Source organism: Gasterosteus aculeatus, chromosome 4 (genome assembly GCF_964276395.1).
Source record: "Gasterosteus aculeatus chromosome 4, fGasAcu3.hap1.1, whole genome shotgun sequence".
Taxonomy (NCBI): Eukaryota; Metazoa; Chordata; class Actinopteri; order Perciformes; family Gasterosteidae; genus Gasterosteus; species Gasterosteus aculeatus.
Genome location: NC_135691.1, coordinates 5742055 through 5751786, shown reverse-complemented (window position 1 = coordinate 5751786; position 9732 = coordinate 5742055). Strand labels below are relative to the sequence as shown.

Below are 9732 nucleotides of genomic sequence, written 5' to 3'. Positions count from 1 at the left end.
CCCCCCCCCCCCCCCCCGTGAGAGCCCACCTGTGTGTGTCCCTCAGTATCAACCGCGGCTTCACGTGTCTCTTTGTATAGAAACACATGTGTCATTTACATATATAAAAACAAACAGTCACATCCTTTCTCTTCGTTTCTATGCGATACCTGCGTCGCACACCTGGATTCCGGAAGGGCTGTGACGTCAGCGGGACAAGGTGTCCGGAGGTATGACTCAGGAATTCAACTCTCTCTCTCTCGCGCACGCACGCACGCACGCTAAAAAATCCCGCTGGACTGGCTCGGTGACCAGCTCGCATAAAATCAGGTTGACGGAGTGACAGAGCCGCAGAAAACCCGCCAGCGGTCGACGAGGTCAAACGCGCGCGCGCACCTGTTGTGTGTCACATCAACTTTTGTGGAAGAAGAAGAAGAAGAAACTTTTTATTTTATTTAGTTTTTTGTTGTTGTTGAACTGAACATGTCTATTCTACCCGACGAGGCGACCTTTGCCGAGTTCAAGAAGCAGTGTTTATCAACGGACAACTGGGCCAACAAGTACGACAAGTACGGGATGAAGGTGTGGGTGGAGAGTCCGCCGGCGGATAAAGGAAACAACGTCGCCAGAGTCCACAAGATCAAGGTACGTTCCCGCCAAACGGACAGAAATACCCGCCGCGCGCCGTCCCGCTGGCGTCTGTTCTCAACGCCTGCACGCACGGGTTTCTTTGTTTTTAATTTTGCGTTTGTCTCTTTAAGTGTTCAATGAAGATCGACGACGTGTCAGCCGCCACCATGTATGACGTCGTCCACGACGGCCTGTACCGCAAGGAGTGGGACCCCGCCATGATGGACAGCTATGACGTCGCGCGCCTCTCGGCCAACGCGGATGTGGGCTACTACTCATGTGAGCAGTAAAACAAAATCAGTGCTCGTGTTTATGTCCTTCTAAGCCCACGTTCTTGATGTTTTTATGTATTATTTATATTGTTGTCCAGCACTTTTACTGTTACTAAAGCGTTCGCGTCCCACCATCACAATTGCCTGTAAAGTAAATAAAAATTCAGTGGACAAATCCAGAAAGGCGCTCTGATATGAATCAGCTAAGTACAATTCACTTGCTTCTGTTGACTCACTTGTGAACTGCTGAAGCCGTCGGGGTTAAAGATCGCGCCCCCCCCCCTCGCCCACTGGTGTATTTATTGTCATAACAAACTGGGAGCCTAAGTTTGTGTGTACAGTGAAGGAACGCAGCATAACCTGATTCTTGTCTCTCCTCTTTCTCCAGGGCGTTGTGCAAAGCCCATCAAGAACAGAGATGTGGTTTCTCTGCGTTCGTGGCAGGTGAAGGGGGACGAGTACATGGTGATTAACTTCTCAGTCAAGCACCCGGTACGCCGCCTCCTCCGCCTCCTCCGGCCATTTGAAACGTCACGCTTGTACGACTATTTCTCATACCACTGTTTTGATCCATTACAGAAATACCCCCCTTGCACTGGTTTCGTGAGGGCCATCTCCATCCTCACTGGATATTTCATCAAGCCCACGGGGCCAAACAGCTGCACTTTCATCTACCTTTCACAAGCCGACCCCAAAGGTACCACCAAAATTACTGTGCTTATTTTAAATTTAGATTTCCTGCCATTTTTAGAGCTTTAAAACACTCTTTTTTTTTTCTTCCAGGTTCTCTTCCCAAGTGGGTGGTGAACCAAGCGTCTCAAGTTTTCGCTCCCCGGGTGAGTGACAAAGTGACAAACAAATCAAACGTTTTGGCAACTTTAGCTAACGGCAGCACGGACGGTTCCGATGGTAGAAATGATCACTTGTGTGGGCGTGTGTCCATGAGGCTACTAAAAAGCGTGCAGTGGGTGTGTATGCACATCAGGGAGGGAGGGTTTCACGTGTCTTGCGGGGCAATGGTAACCATAGAAACCAAAATCTAGGGCCTCTCCTTACAAAGACATCTCCGCACTTGAGCTGTTGGTCTCGCTCTTTCTGCAGAACTTGTTCCCCGGGTTTCACGGCCTCCTCAGATGCTACTTAGACCAGTGTAAAAACGCACTTGACTTTCTGCGTAATCTGCAGTCCTCTCTATAGACTAAAGCAATAACTCAGAAGCAGCTAAAACACAGAATGAAGACAATGTAATCCTTAATTGTAGATCACTTTTAACCCAATTAAAACAGTATAAATATAAATAATGGGCAGACGTTGTTTGAAAGACTTCACCGTGAAGCAAATGTCTCTCAGGTTCTGTTGTGCAACATTCCTTTTTTTTTTCGTTGCCCGTGCCAAAGCTGTATATCGTTTGATTCTTTGTGTGTCCACGCACATCTACCGCCGAGTATTCTGCGAGGCGCCTTATCTTCCGCTGTGTTGACTGGGAGAACGAAGGTGTGGAGTGACCCTCTTTCTGGCGCCCTGCGGCTCTCTGATTGTGATCTCCTCCCCTCCCACAGGTGATGAAGTGTGTGCACAAGGCGGGACAGAACTACCCGGAGTGGAAACGGCAGAACTCTCCCGGCCAGAAGCCCTGGCTGCACCCGGAGCAGAGCACCCTGCCCATGATGGACCCCGGCGAGCTGTCGATACAGAGAGCCGACTCGCTGGAGAACATGGATGAGAGTCACAAGGTGGCCCTTCAGGACAGCGAGGACAGCAGCTAAATGGCCCTAAAAGTGCTGAAAGGGGTGGGTGGTGGGGTGGGGGGGGGAGGTTGGAAGAGGGTGCCCCCGGAGGACAGACTGTGTATATACCCCCAAGTTGAATACGAGACCTCCGACCCGGGGATGTCGCCCTGCTTTCCACATCAGTGTGCCTTTTTTGGGGGGCGGGATGAGCAAGAGCATGAAGTGTTTACAGCTGTTTTAGCAGACGGAAACGAGCACGGATCAAATTGCCATTTACCTCCAGTACACGTTGAATTAAGCTAAACATCTCTCCAGAATTGTACAGACTTAAAGCTGCCGAATGTGCCGCAGTTCCAGCAGTACATTTACAAATGGGTCATCTCTCGGGCCTTTTGTTTGTTGCAGCTACGTACACAAACCCACTTTTTAGATGAAGAAATGAATCGTGGTTGTCCACTTTGCCTTTACAAGTGACTGTGAATGGAAATGACATTAGTTAATGAGACCTGATAGTCACTCTTGATACTGTTAAATCACATTTAATGGTCTGTTAGCATCTAGAACATTCTTGTTAACATAGAACCTGTTCTGGGCGGGTTTGACCTCTGTCTTTTAGGCTGAAAGCCAAACAAAAATGTACTCTCATTCTAAAGCTTTTCTTATTTTATTGCCAACCATTAGTTTTATTTAGTCCTGATCAGTGAGCAACCATGTTTCTTTGTTCAGCGTGCAATGCAGGAAGATGGTTTGAAGGTTCCTTGTATTTATTTATGATGTTGTGCAATCAAAGGTTTTGTCATTCTGAAGGGATACAGACCAGCAGGAGGAGCAGATCAGTTGTATCTAAAGAGTGAAAATCTGTATTATAGCAAGTTTGCTTTTTGACTTTACCTGAGGAATGACCACAAAAGATATTTTATTTTATTTATTTGAAGTGATGGAGTAAAGATCTTTGGATGTGGAATGTAGTCTTGACTTTAAAAAAAAAAAAGTTTAATTTAATGACTTATTAACTGCATTCCTTTTAAGACAATCAGGTTGTACGAGAAACCGACTCAAAGTGGAACAAGTTGGTCCACTTAAACCAGAGCAAACCAGTCCATTTCCATCTGGTTCAGGCTCTTAAACAAAAGAGAAGGTCACCAGAGTTCAAAATGTTTATTTTGACCACGTCAATGTGGTGCTAGAAACTACTTTGTCGTGATGAGATGGTGTTGGGATGCAACACGCACATATTTTAAAAAACCCTGTTTACTGGCATACTGCATTGAAATACAGATGGTATTAAAATATTTTCTATACTTTTCAAATGTTTTCAGATTTATTGTACTTCCAGAGCGTGCATCTGATGATCTGAATATTAAACCAAAAAGTCCAGCGGTTTTGAGATGCAGGGCGCGATGTGTGGTCGCCGTCCTCCATAACGTCACGTTAGGCGTTAGTTGTCTACTATTTGGCCTCTCAAATACACGGTTCATACATTCAATAATTAAACATTTTCAGGCCAGAAGCATGTTATTTAATACAACAGTATATTAGTATCAGCACTCCCTGTACACATACGCAAATTAGTATTCGAACAATTACGCTTTTAAAAATTAGATTTACGGAATATTCAGAGATATTACGATCAGTGATATTTACCAGAAGTCTTGCACCATCATTTATCCTAAAATATATCAGGCCATGCTGTCATATGCATATTTCTTTTGTATGTACAGTTTGTCAACATAAGGCATTAAAAACTTTTTTTTATTTTTTATAAAGATACTACACCATAACATGTTTTCAAAAGCTCCAGGAAAAACTAGTAAGTGCCAGGCTGATGTATTAGTTTTAGGTGGGTGTACATAATCATCACTCAGCTGAGCATCTGGATCCCCTTCATGTCTTTATCATCAAGACAGATGTCTACAGTAGAAACATTAATCACAGGCCTTGGAGGGAAAAACGAATGCTCGGTCTACAAATATCATGGTTCACTAAGAGAGGTGTATCGGTTCCATAATTTATCGGGTGAAATGTCTTATTAATCCTTCTGCTTGTACCGTATCTTCCCCTGTGGATACATCCTGTAAGAGTCAAAGAACCCCCATGTATCACAGCAGATTAGGGAGCGATCAGGTATCTGGATGACTGAGGAAACAGACCATAACGTAGTACATTTTGTCCGAACACAGAGGACTTCAAGTGAGCCTGTTAGTCATACATCAGTCATCGTGAAGCTGAGACGCAGTGGAGGCCAGAGACTGTACGAGGAGGCTGATGACGAGCAGTGACGCAGCTGCACAGGCTCCGCCCCCTCCTCTCCTCTCATCTAATGTACAGTCCTCTCCTTCTGCCTTTGGTAATCTGAGGAAAAACACACTACGTTATACTAGGTCATCATATCATTCAGTCACTAAAAGCACCAATTTTTGGGGCGGGGTGAAAATATGCAGCCCGATGAGCCAGATGGTCATGCTAGCTACAGCATGCAGGTGCAGCAACATGCTGACAAGCTCCCTCTTCCTGAGGTTTGGTCGCAGAGAGGAAAATGTTTTATTGAAGCTTTAGTCTCTTTGTACAAGCATGTACCGTAGTGTTGGCACTCTGGAGGATGATGAAAAGGCACAATTCCTGCTGCAGATTTGATTTTAAATAGGAATCTGCCATCATGCCATCAGAATGGAAATCCTCAAAATAACTTGTTTTGTCGCCACGTCATAGAATACGCATCGTGGAAGCAATTTCGCATTATTTTGGTTGCAAATCTGTCTTTTTAAAATCAACCTGCTTCTTTGTTTTTTGCACGTGTGGCAGATGCTTCAAGAAATGAAGAAATGTGCTGAAAGGACTTCCAGAAAATGTAATAGTCCATCTTGACTTTTTTTTTTATGCCATTTAAAGGTTTGTTTGCATTAATAGCTTTTCAGAAAAAGAAAGAGGGCTGTATTTTAAATAACGAGCAGTCAAACCACACACAGTTGGCCAATCTTCCAATTTATAGTTACAAATTAAGAGCGCAGTACGTCCTCTTACGCGAATAAGAAATTATAGTTGTTCTTCCTTTGGATATGACTTGGCAGAGTAAGACTTACTGTAAGGAAAGAAGCGAACCCGCATCAGTATCTCTCGCGCAGTCTTCAGAATCTCTACAGCCTTAAGAGGAAGAAGAAACAAACTGCATTATGATAAAAAGGCCTCTAGAAAAAGGGAAAAATGTGAAACATCGGGATAAACTTGTAGAAGGATTTTATAAAATAATATAATCATTGATATATGTACCTGACACGTTCTAATATAAAAGTCCCATTTCACAGAGACATGTGTCACGACTACACTGAAGATGCAGTAGATACAAGAGTGTGTTGATTAATATCTGTATGAAGCTCAAAGGGAAAGCACTGCTCTTACTTACTCTCGAGTGTTCTATGTCTTGGAAATCAACCTCATTTACAGAAAGAACCTGGTCTCCCTCCTGCAGACCTGCTCTATGGGCATCCGAGTCCGGGACCACCTGCCAACACACACACACACACAGGAAACAATTAGTCAGTAGTCCCAAAATCATTTATGCGAGTGAAAGCTATAACACACACACCTTGGATATAAAGATCCCCAGCTGTGACGCTTTGCCCCCACGGATGTTGAAGCCCAGCTGTGCTCCTGGAGGTTTCTTCAATACAATGGTACGAGGCAGGAACTGGGTGAGCTCATTGTTGTAGTCAGGGTGCTGAACACGCTAAAAAAAGTATATAGAAAAGGGAAAGCTGACAAAATAAGAACAGTGGAATGATATCCATTAAGGCCTTGATTTATTAAGATACCTTACATTTACAGTGTGAACGTGCAGAGCATTCCATTGCCTTCCATTGTTAAAGCGTCCTTGATCTTTCTTCATTTAGCAAGAAACAAGCACCTGTAATCATGTGACTGAAGTGTCATACTAAAGTCTTGTGATGACGATCTCCATGACTGAGAAAAAGAACCACCGACGTCCTGATGAAGATCTGGACCTGGCCTCCATGTACCACGAGGTCCATCTTTCTGTCAGACTGATGTATGGATTACAGTGTGGTGCGAATGATGTGGCATACCTCCTGTGGGGGTATCCATGCCGGGGGGTTCTCATATGAAGGAAGAAATACCACCGGCAGCTGGTAGTCGTCATAAGGAATTTTCTGATCCATTGTTTGTGAAAATACCTTAAAAAAAGTGTATTGTTATGAAAATCCCTTCATTAAAATCGGATGGACCACTTGTTATAACAACATGTGTATGTGTGCCTATGTTTACAATGTATATGTGTAAGTGCAGCATAGAGCCAGTTAAAGAGACGAATCCTTTAACTTTCAGATGACATATTGTTGAATATTTACAAGTTTCCAGAGACCCCTATGATAATTAAACCAATCCTGAAACGTATGTGGTATTAATGTACAGTTGGATCACACGATAGAGATTAAATACGGTGAATCGTCTTTTAGCCTCCAGTGGAAGATTCCTCACCACAATATGCAATCCAGTTGCTAGCTGAAGCTAAAGCTAGCTTACTGGCTAAGCTCAAAACGAGCGCGCCCCATCGTCTTTATCTCACATCTTATTTAACTAACATGAACACCATGTGAACTCTAACGACAAATACAGAGCGTAACCTCTGGGGGAGTAAATGCCGAGTGGCGGACAGCAAACAAACCAAGTATCTCACCTGCCGGTCTGAAGGCTAGCGGGCAGCACCTTTTTCCTGTAATAACACAATGGCCGCGTTATCTGGCGCACGGGCGCCACCTACCGGCCGGGAGGGCTCACTGCAGCGCTGCAAGTAGAATTAAGTTCCATCTTCACCAGGCAGCAACATTAAACTAATTTAAATATCATGGAATTAACATTATGCTGAAATGGAAGATTCTGCATCATAAGTATGCTTTTATTTCTGGTACTGTTTTGAAGACTCGTATGCCTAGAAAAACTATTAGTATAAAGTGTAGATAGAGGGCTGGGGTCTGCTTCTGTTTCAAGAAGCGGGTTTAGTGAAAACTCAGAGTTGGTTAACCCTGAGATTAGGGAAATTCTGGCTTGTCTGTTTCACAAAGGGAGGTATATAAAGCTCAGGGCCAGTCACCATGGTAACTGAGCCTGTGTACCGAACTGGTTTTCTTCCACAAACCTCGAGTTTCTTTCACAGTCTCCTCCCTCTGACAGCAGCCCAGCCAATCACACAGCGCGCTTTCATTTCCTCATTCATTCAAGTGCTCCGTATTAGGCGGATTTTAGCGCAGTTTCGACATATGCACAAAATACAATGTTACGTTATAGTGTTTTCACGGACATTGCACGTCCTGTTCTGGACGATCCTGTTGATGAAGAAGCGGTTTTACTTCGCAGGGTGTTAAACACACGTCGGGGGAGAATCAGGCACCGATTAGATGTAGCAGATGACTACTTGTTTGAACGGTATCGTTTGTCTTCACAGTCCATCAAATATGTACATAACCTCACCCGTCCTCAAATAACTAATGTCTCCCATCGTGGACATGCTCTCACATCCGAGCACATAATATTACTTTTTTTTGCAAACGGCATTTTCCTTTACAACATTAGAATATTAGTAAAGCTGCCGTGAGAAACGTGCACGTCGCTCTGAAACGTCTTTTAAACCTTTTGGTTCCCTGGACACAAACCAGTGAAGCCATTAAAGAGGAGATCCACAGGATGCACCTGAATAAAACACATAGCTTCAATACCATTGTACCAGTTTTTACCCGCAATATTATTCTTGTGATTAAATATGAGCATGGGTGTGTATGTCCATCCTGTGTAGTGCATTTTAACGAACAGTGTAAAAATGTAATTTTCCCACTGGGAATTAGTAAAACGTATAGCTTATGATTAGTGTGTACATTAAATATTAACTGACACTATATTGGAACTTGCAGCAAGTTTCTACCGCGCCCTTTCTCTCTCCTTTGCTGCAGTAGCGGTGTTGCTTTCGCTTTTCTAATTACGGGTTCATACTCGTCGTGCACATTAGCATTTCCAGGTCAGTAGGGGTGAAGTATGCCGGTCGATTTGTTTGTGGTGGTTGCCATGGTGAATCGTAGTATCGCGGCTCTATTCATGCTGTGGCGGTGCACGCGCTCAACTCTGAGTCACCCTGCTCAGAGTTGATTGAACCGACTCTAAACAGCTGTTCTGAAACCCAAGACTCAGAGTTTCCCATCTCAGGGAAAATCAACCCAGAGTTGACCCCTGATCTTTATTTTGACATCCTGTACGGCTTTAAGCCGCGCATCTTATCGTTTACATTACATTACATGTCATTTAGCTGACGCTTTTATCCAAAGCGACTTACAATAAGCGCATTTCAACCAACAAACTCAGAAGAGCAATTTCATCAATTAAGCCAATTTACAATTTGCTATAGATAAGTGGATTTATAAGTACAATTTAAGTGCTACAATGTGTTAGTCTTTTAGTGGAGGTAGAGTCTGAAGAGGTGTGAAGTGGATGGCAGGCAGGTTAAAGACCAGTGGCGCTGCTGCATTCTGGATGAGCTGCAGAGGTTGTGTAGGGGCCATTATGTGTAAAATAAAGACGGTACAATCATCCGGCAGTTGGCCGCATTCAAGTCGCAGCTCATGTCTTCTAACGTTATACGCGCTGGTAACTTTTACATGAGCTTCTCTACCTTTTTTTGTCTAAAGAAACCGCTCTGGGCTGCCGAATACCGCTTTTGCCGGATGATTGTACCGTCTTTATTTTAACGCAATTATACTAACGTAGCGTTAGCATTAAGCTATCTCTGATAGCAGATTCGGCATAAGCAAGGAAAACGTGTCGTTAAAATGGTGTTTTTCACCTGCAACGCCTGCGGTGAATCCCTGAAGAAAGCCCAGGTTGACAAACACGTGGGCATGTGCCGGGGATGCCAGGTCCTTTCCTGCATTGACTGTGGAAAAGATTTCTGCGGTGATGACTACAAGAACCACACGAGATGTGTCAGTGAAAACCACAAGTATGGAGGCAAAGGCTTCGAGGCCAAGGCCAACAAAGGTGATGTGAAACAGCAGCAGTGGATTCAGAGAGTCCATGACGCCATGAACATTGTTGGAGCTGAAAGAGAATTGAGAGAAGCACTC

The 9732-nt window shown here is 44.0% G+C and overlaps 2 protein-coding genes across 4 annotated transcripts; one reads left to right on the top strand and one right to left on the bottom strand.

The window, feature by feature from the left end:
* Positions 1 to 17: 17 nt before the first annotated feature.
* stard14 (START domain containing 14) lies at positions 18 to 3921 on the top strand. Its single transcript, XM_078100606.1, has 6 exons — positions 18 to 624; positions 741 to 888; positions 1270 to 1373; positions 1461 to 1578; positions 1665 to 1717; positions 2441 to 3921. The coding sequence occupies exons 1-6, from the start codon at positions 463 to 465 to the stop codon at positions 2645 to 2647; spliced, it is 792 nt and encodes a 263-aa protein (XP_077956732.1). The 5' UTR covers positions 18 to 462; the 3' UTR covers positions 2648 to 3921.
* pdzd11 (PDZ domain containing 11) lies at positions 3755 to 7707 on the bottom strand. 3 transcript variants are annotated; one of them, XM_040173204.2, is made up of 6 exons: positions 7302 to 7707; positions 6691 to 6798; positions 6195 to 6335; positions 6012 to 6110; positions 5692 to 5752; positions 3755 to 4963 (listed from the first exon to the last, which is right to left on the bottom strand). In XM_040173204.2, the coding sequence occupies exons 2-6, from the start codon at positions 6781 to 6783 to the stop codon at positions 4929 to 4931; spliced, it is 429 nt and encodes a 142-aa protein (XP_040029138.1). In that variant the 5' UTR covers positions 6784 to 6798; positions 7302 to 7707; the 3' UTR covers positions 3755 to 4928. The 3 variants fall into 3 exon arrangements, with proteins under 3 accessions (XP_040029138.1, XP_077956733.1, XP_040029139.1); XM_078100607.1 differs by having other exon boundaries at positions 7103 to 7429; XM_040173205.2 differs by having other exon boundaries at positions 6426 to 6798; positions 7302 to 7356.
* Positions 7708 to 9732: the final 2025 nt, after the last annotated feature.

What these genes read in the sequence shown, in the direction of transcription:
- pdzd11 (XM_040173204.2), bottom strand. Translation starts at nt 6,783, where the DNA reads ATGGATCAGAAAATTCCTTATGACGACTACCAGCTGCCGGTGGTATTT. An exon ending in TGGGGATCTTTATATCCAAG is followed by an intron (nt 6,111 to 6,194) that starts GTGTGTGTGTTA and finishes GTGTGTTGGCAG; the next exon opens with GTGGTCCCGGACTCGGATGC. An exon ending in AAGACATAGAACACTCGAGA is followed by an intron (nt 5,753 to 6,011) that starts GTAAGTAAGAGC and finishes CTTCCTCTTAAG; the next exon opens with GCTGTAGAGATTCTGAAGAC.
- stard14 (XM_078100606.1), top strand. Translation starts at nt 463, where the DNA reads ATGTCTATTCTACCCGACGAGGCGACCTTTGCCGAGTTCAAGAAGCAG. An exon ending in GGATGTGGGCTACTACTCAT is followed by an intron (nt 889 to 1,269) that starts GTGAGCAGTAAA and finishes CTCTTTCTCCAG; the next exon opens with GGCGTTGTGCAAAGCCCATC. An exon ending in CTCAAGTTTTCGCTCCCCGG is followed by an intron (nt 1,718 to 2,440) that starts GTGAGTGACAAA and finishes CCCCTCCCACAG; the next exon opens with GTGATGAAGTGTGTGCACAA.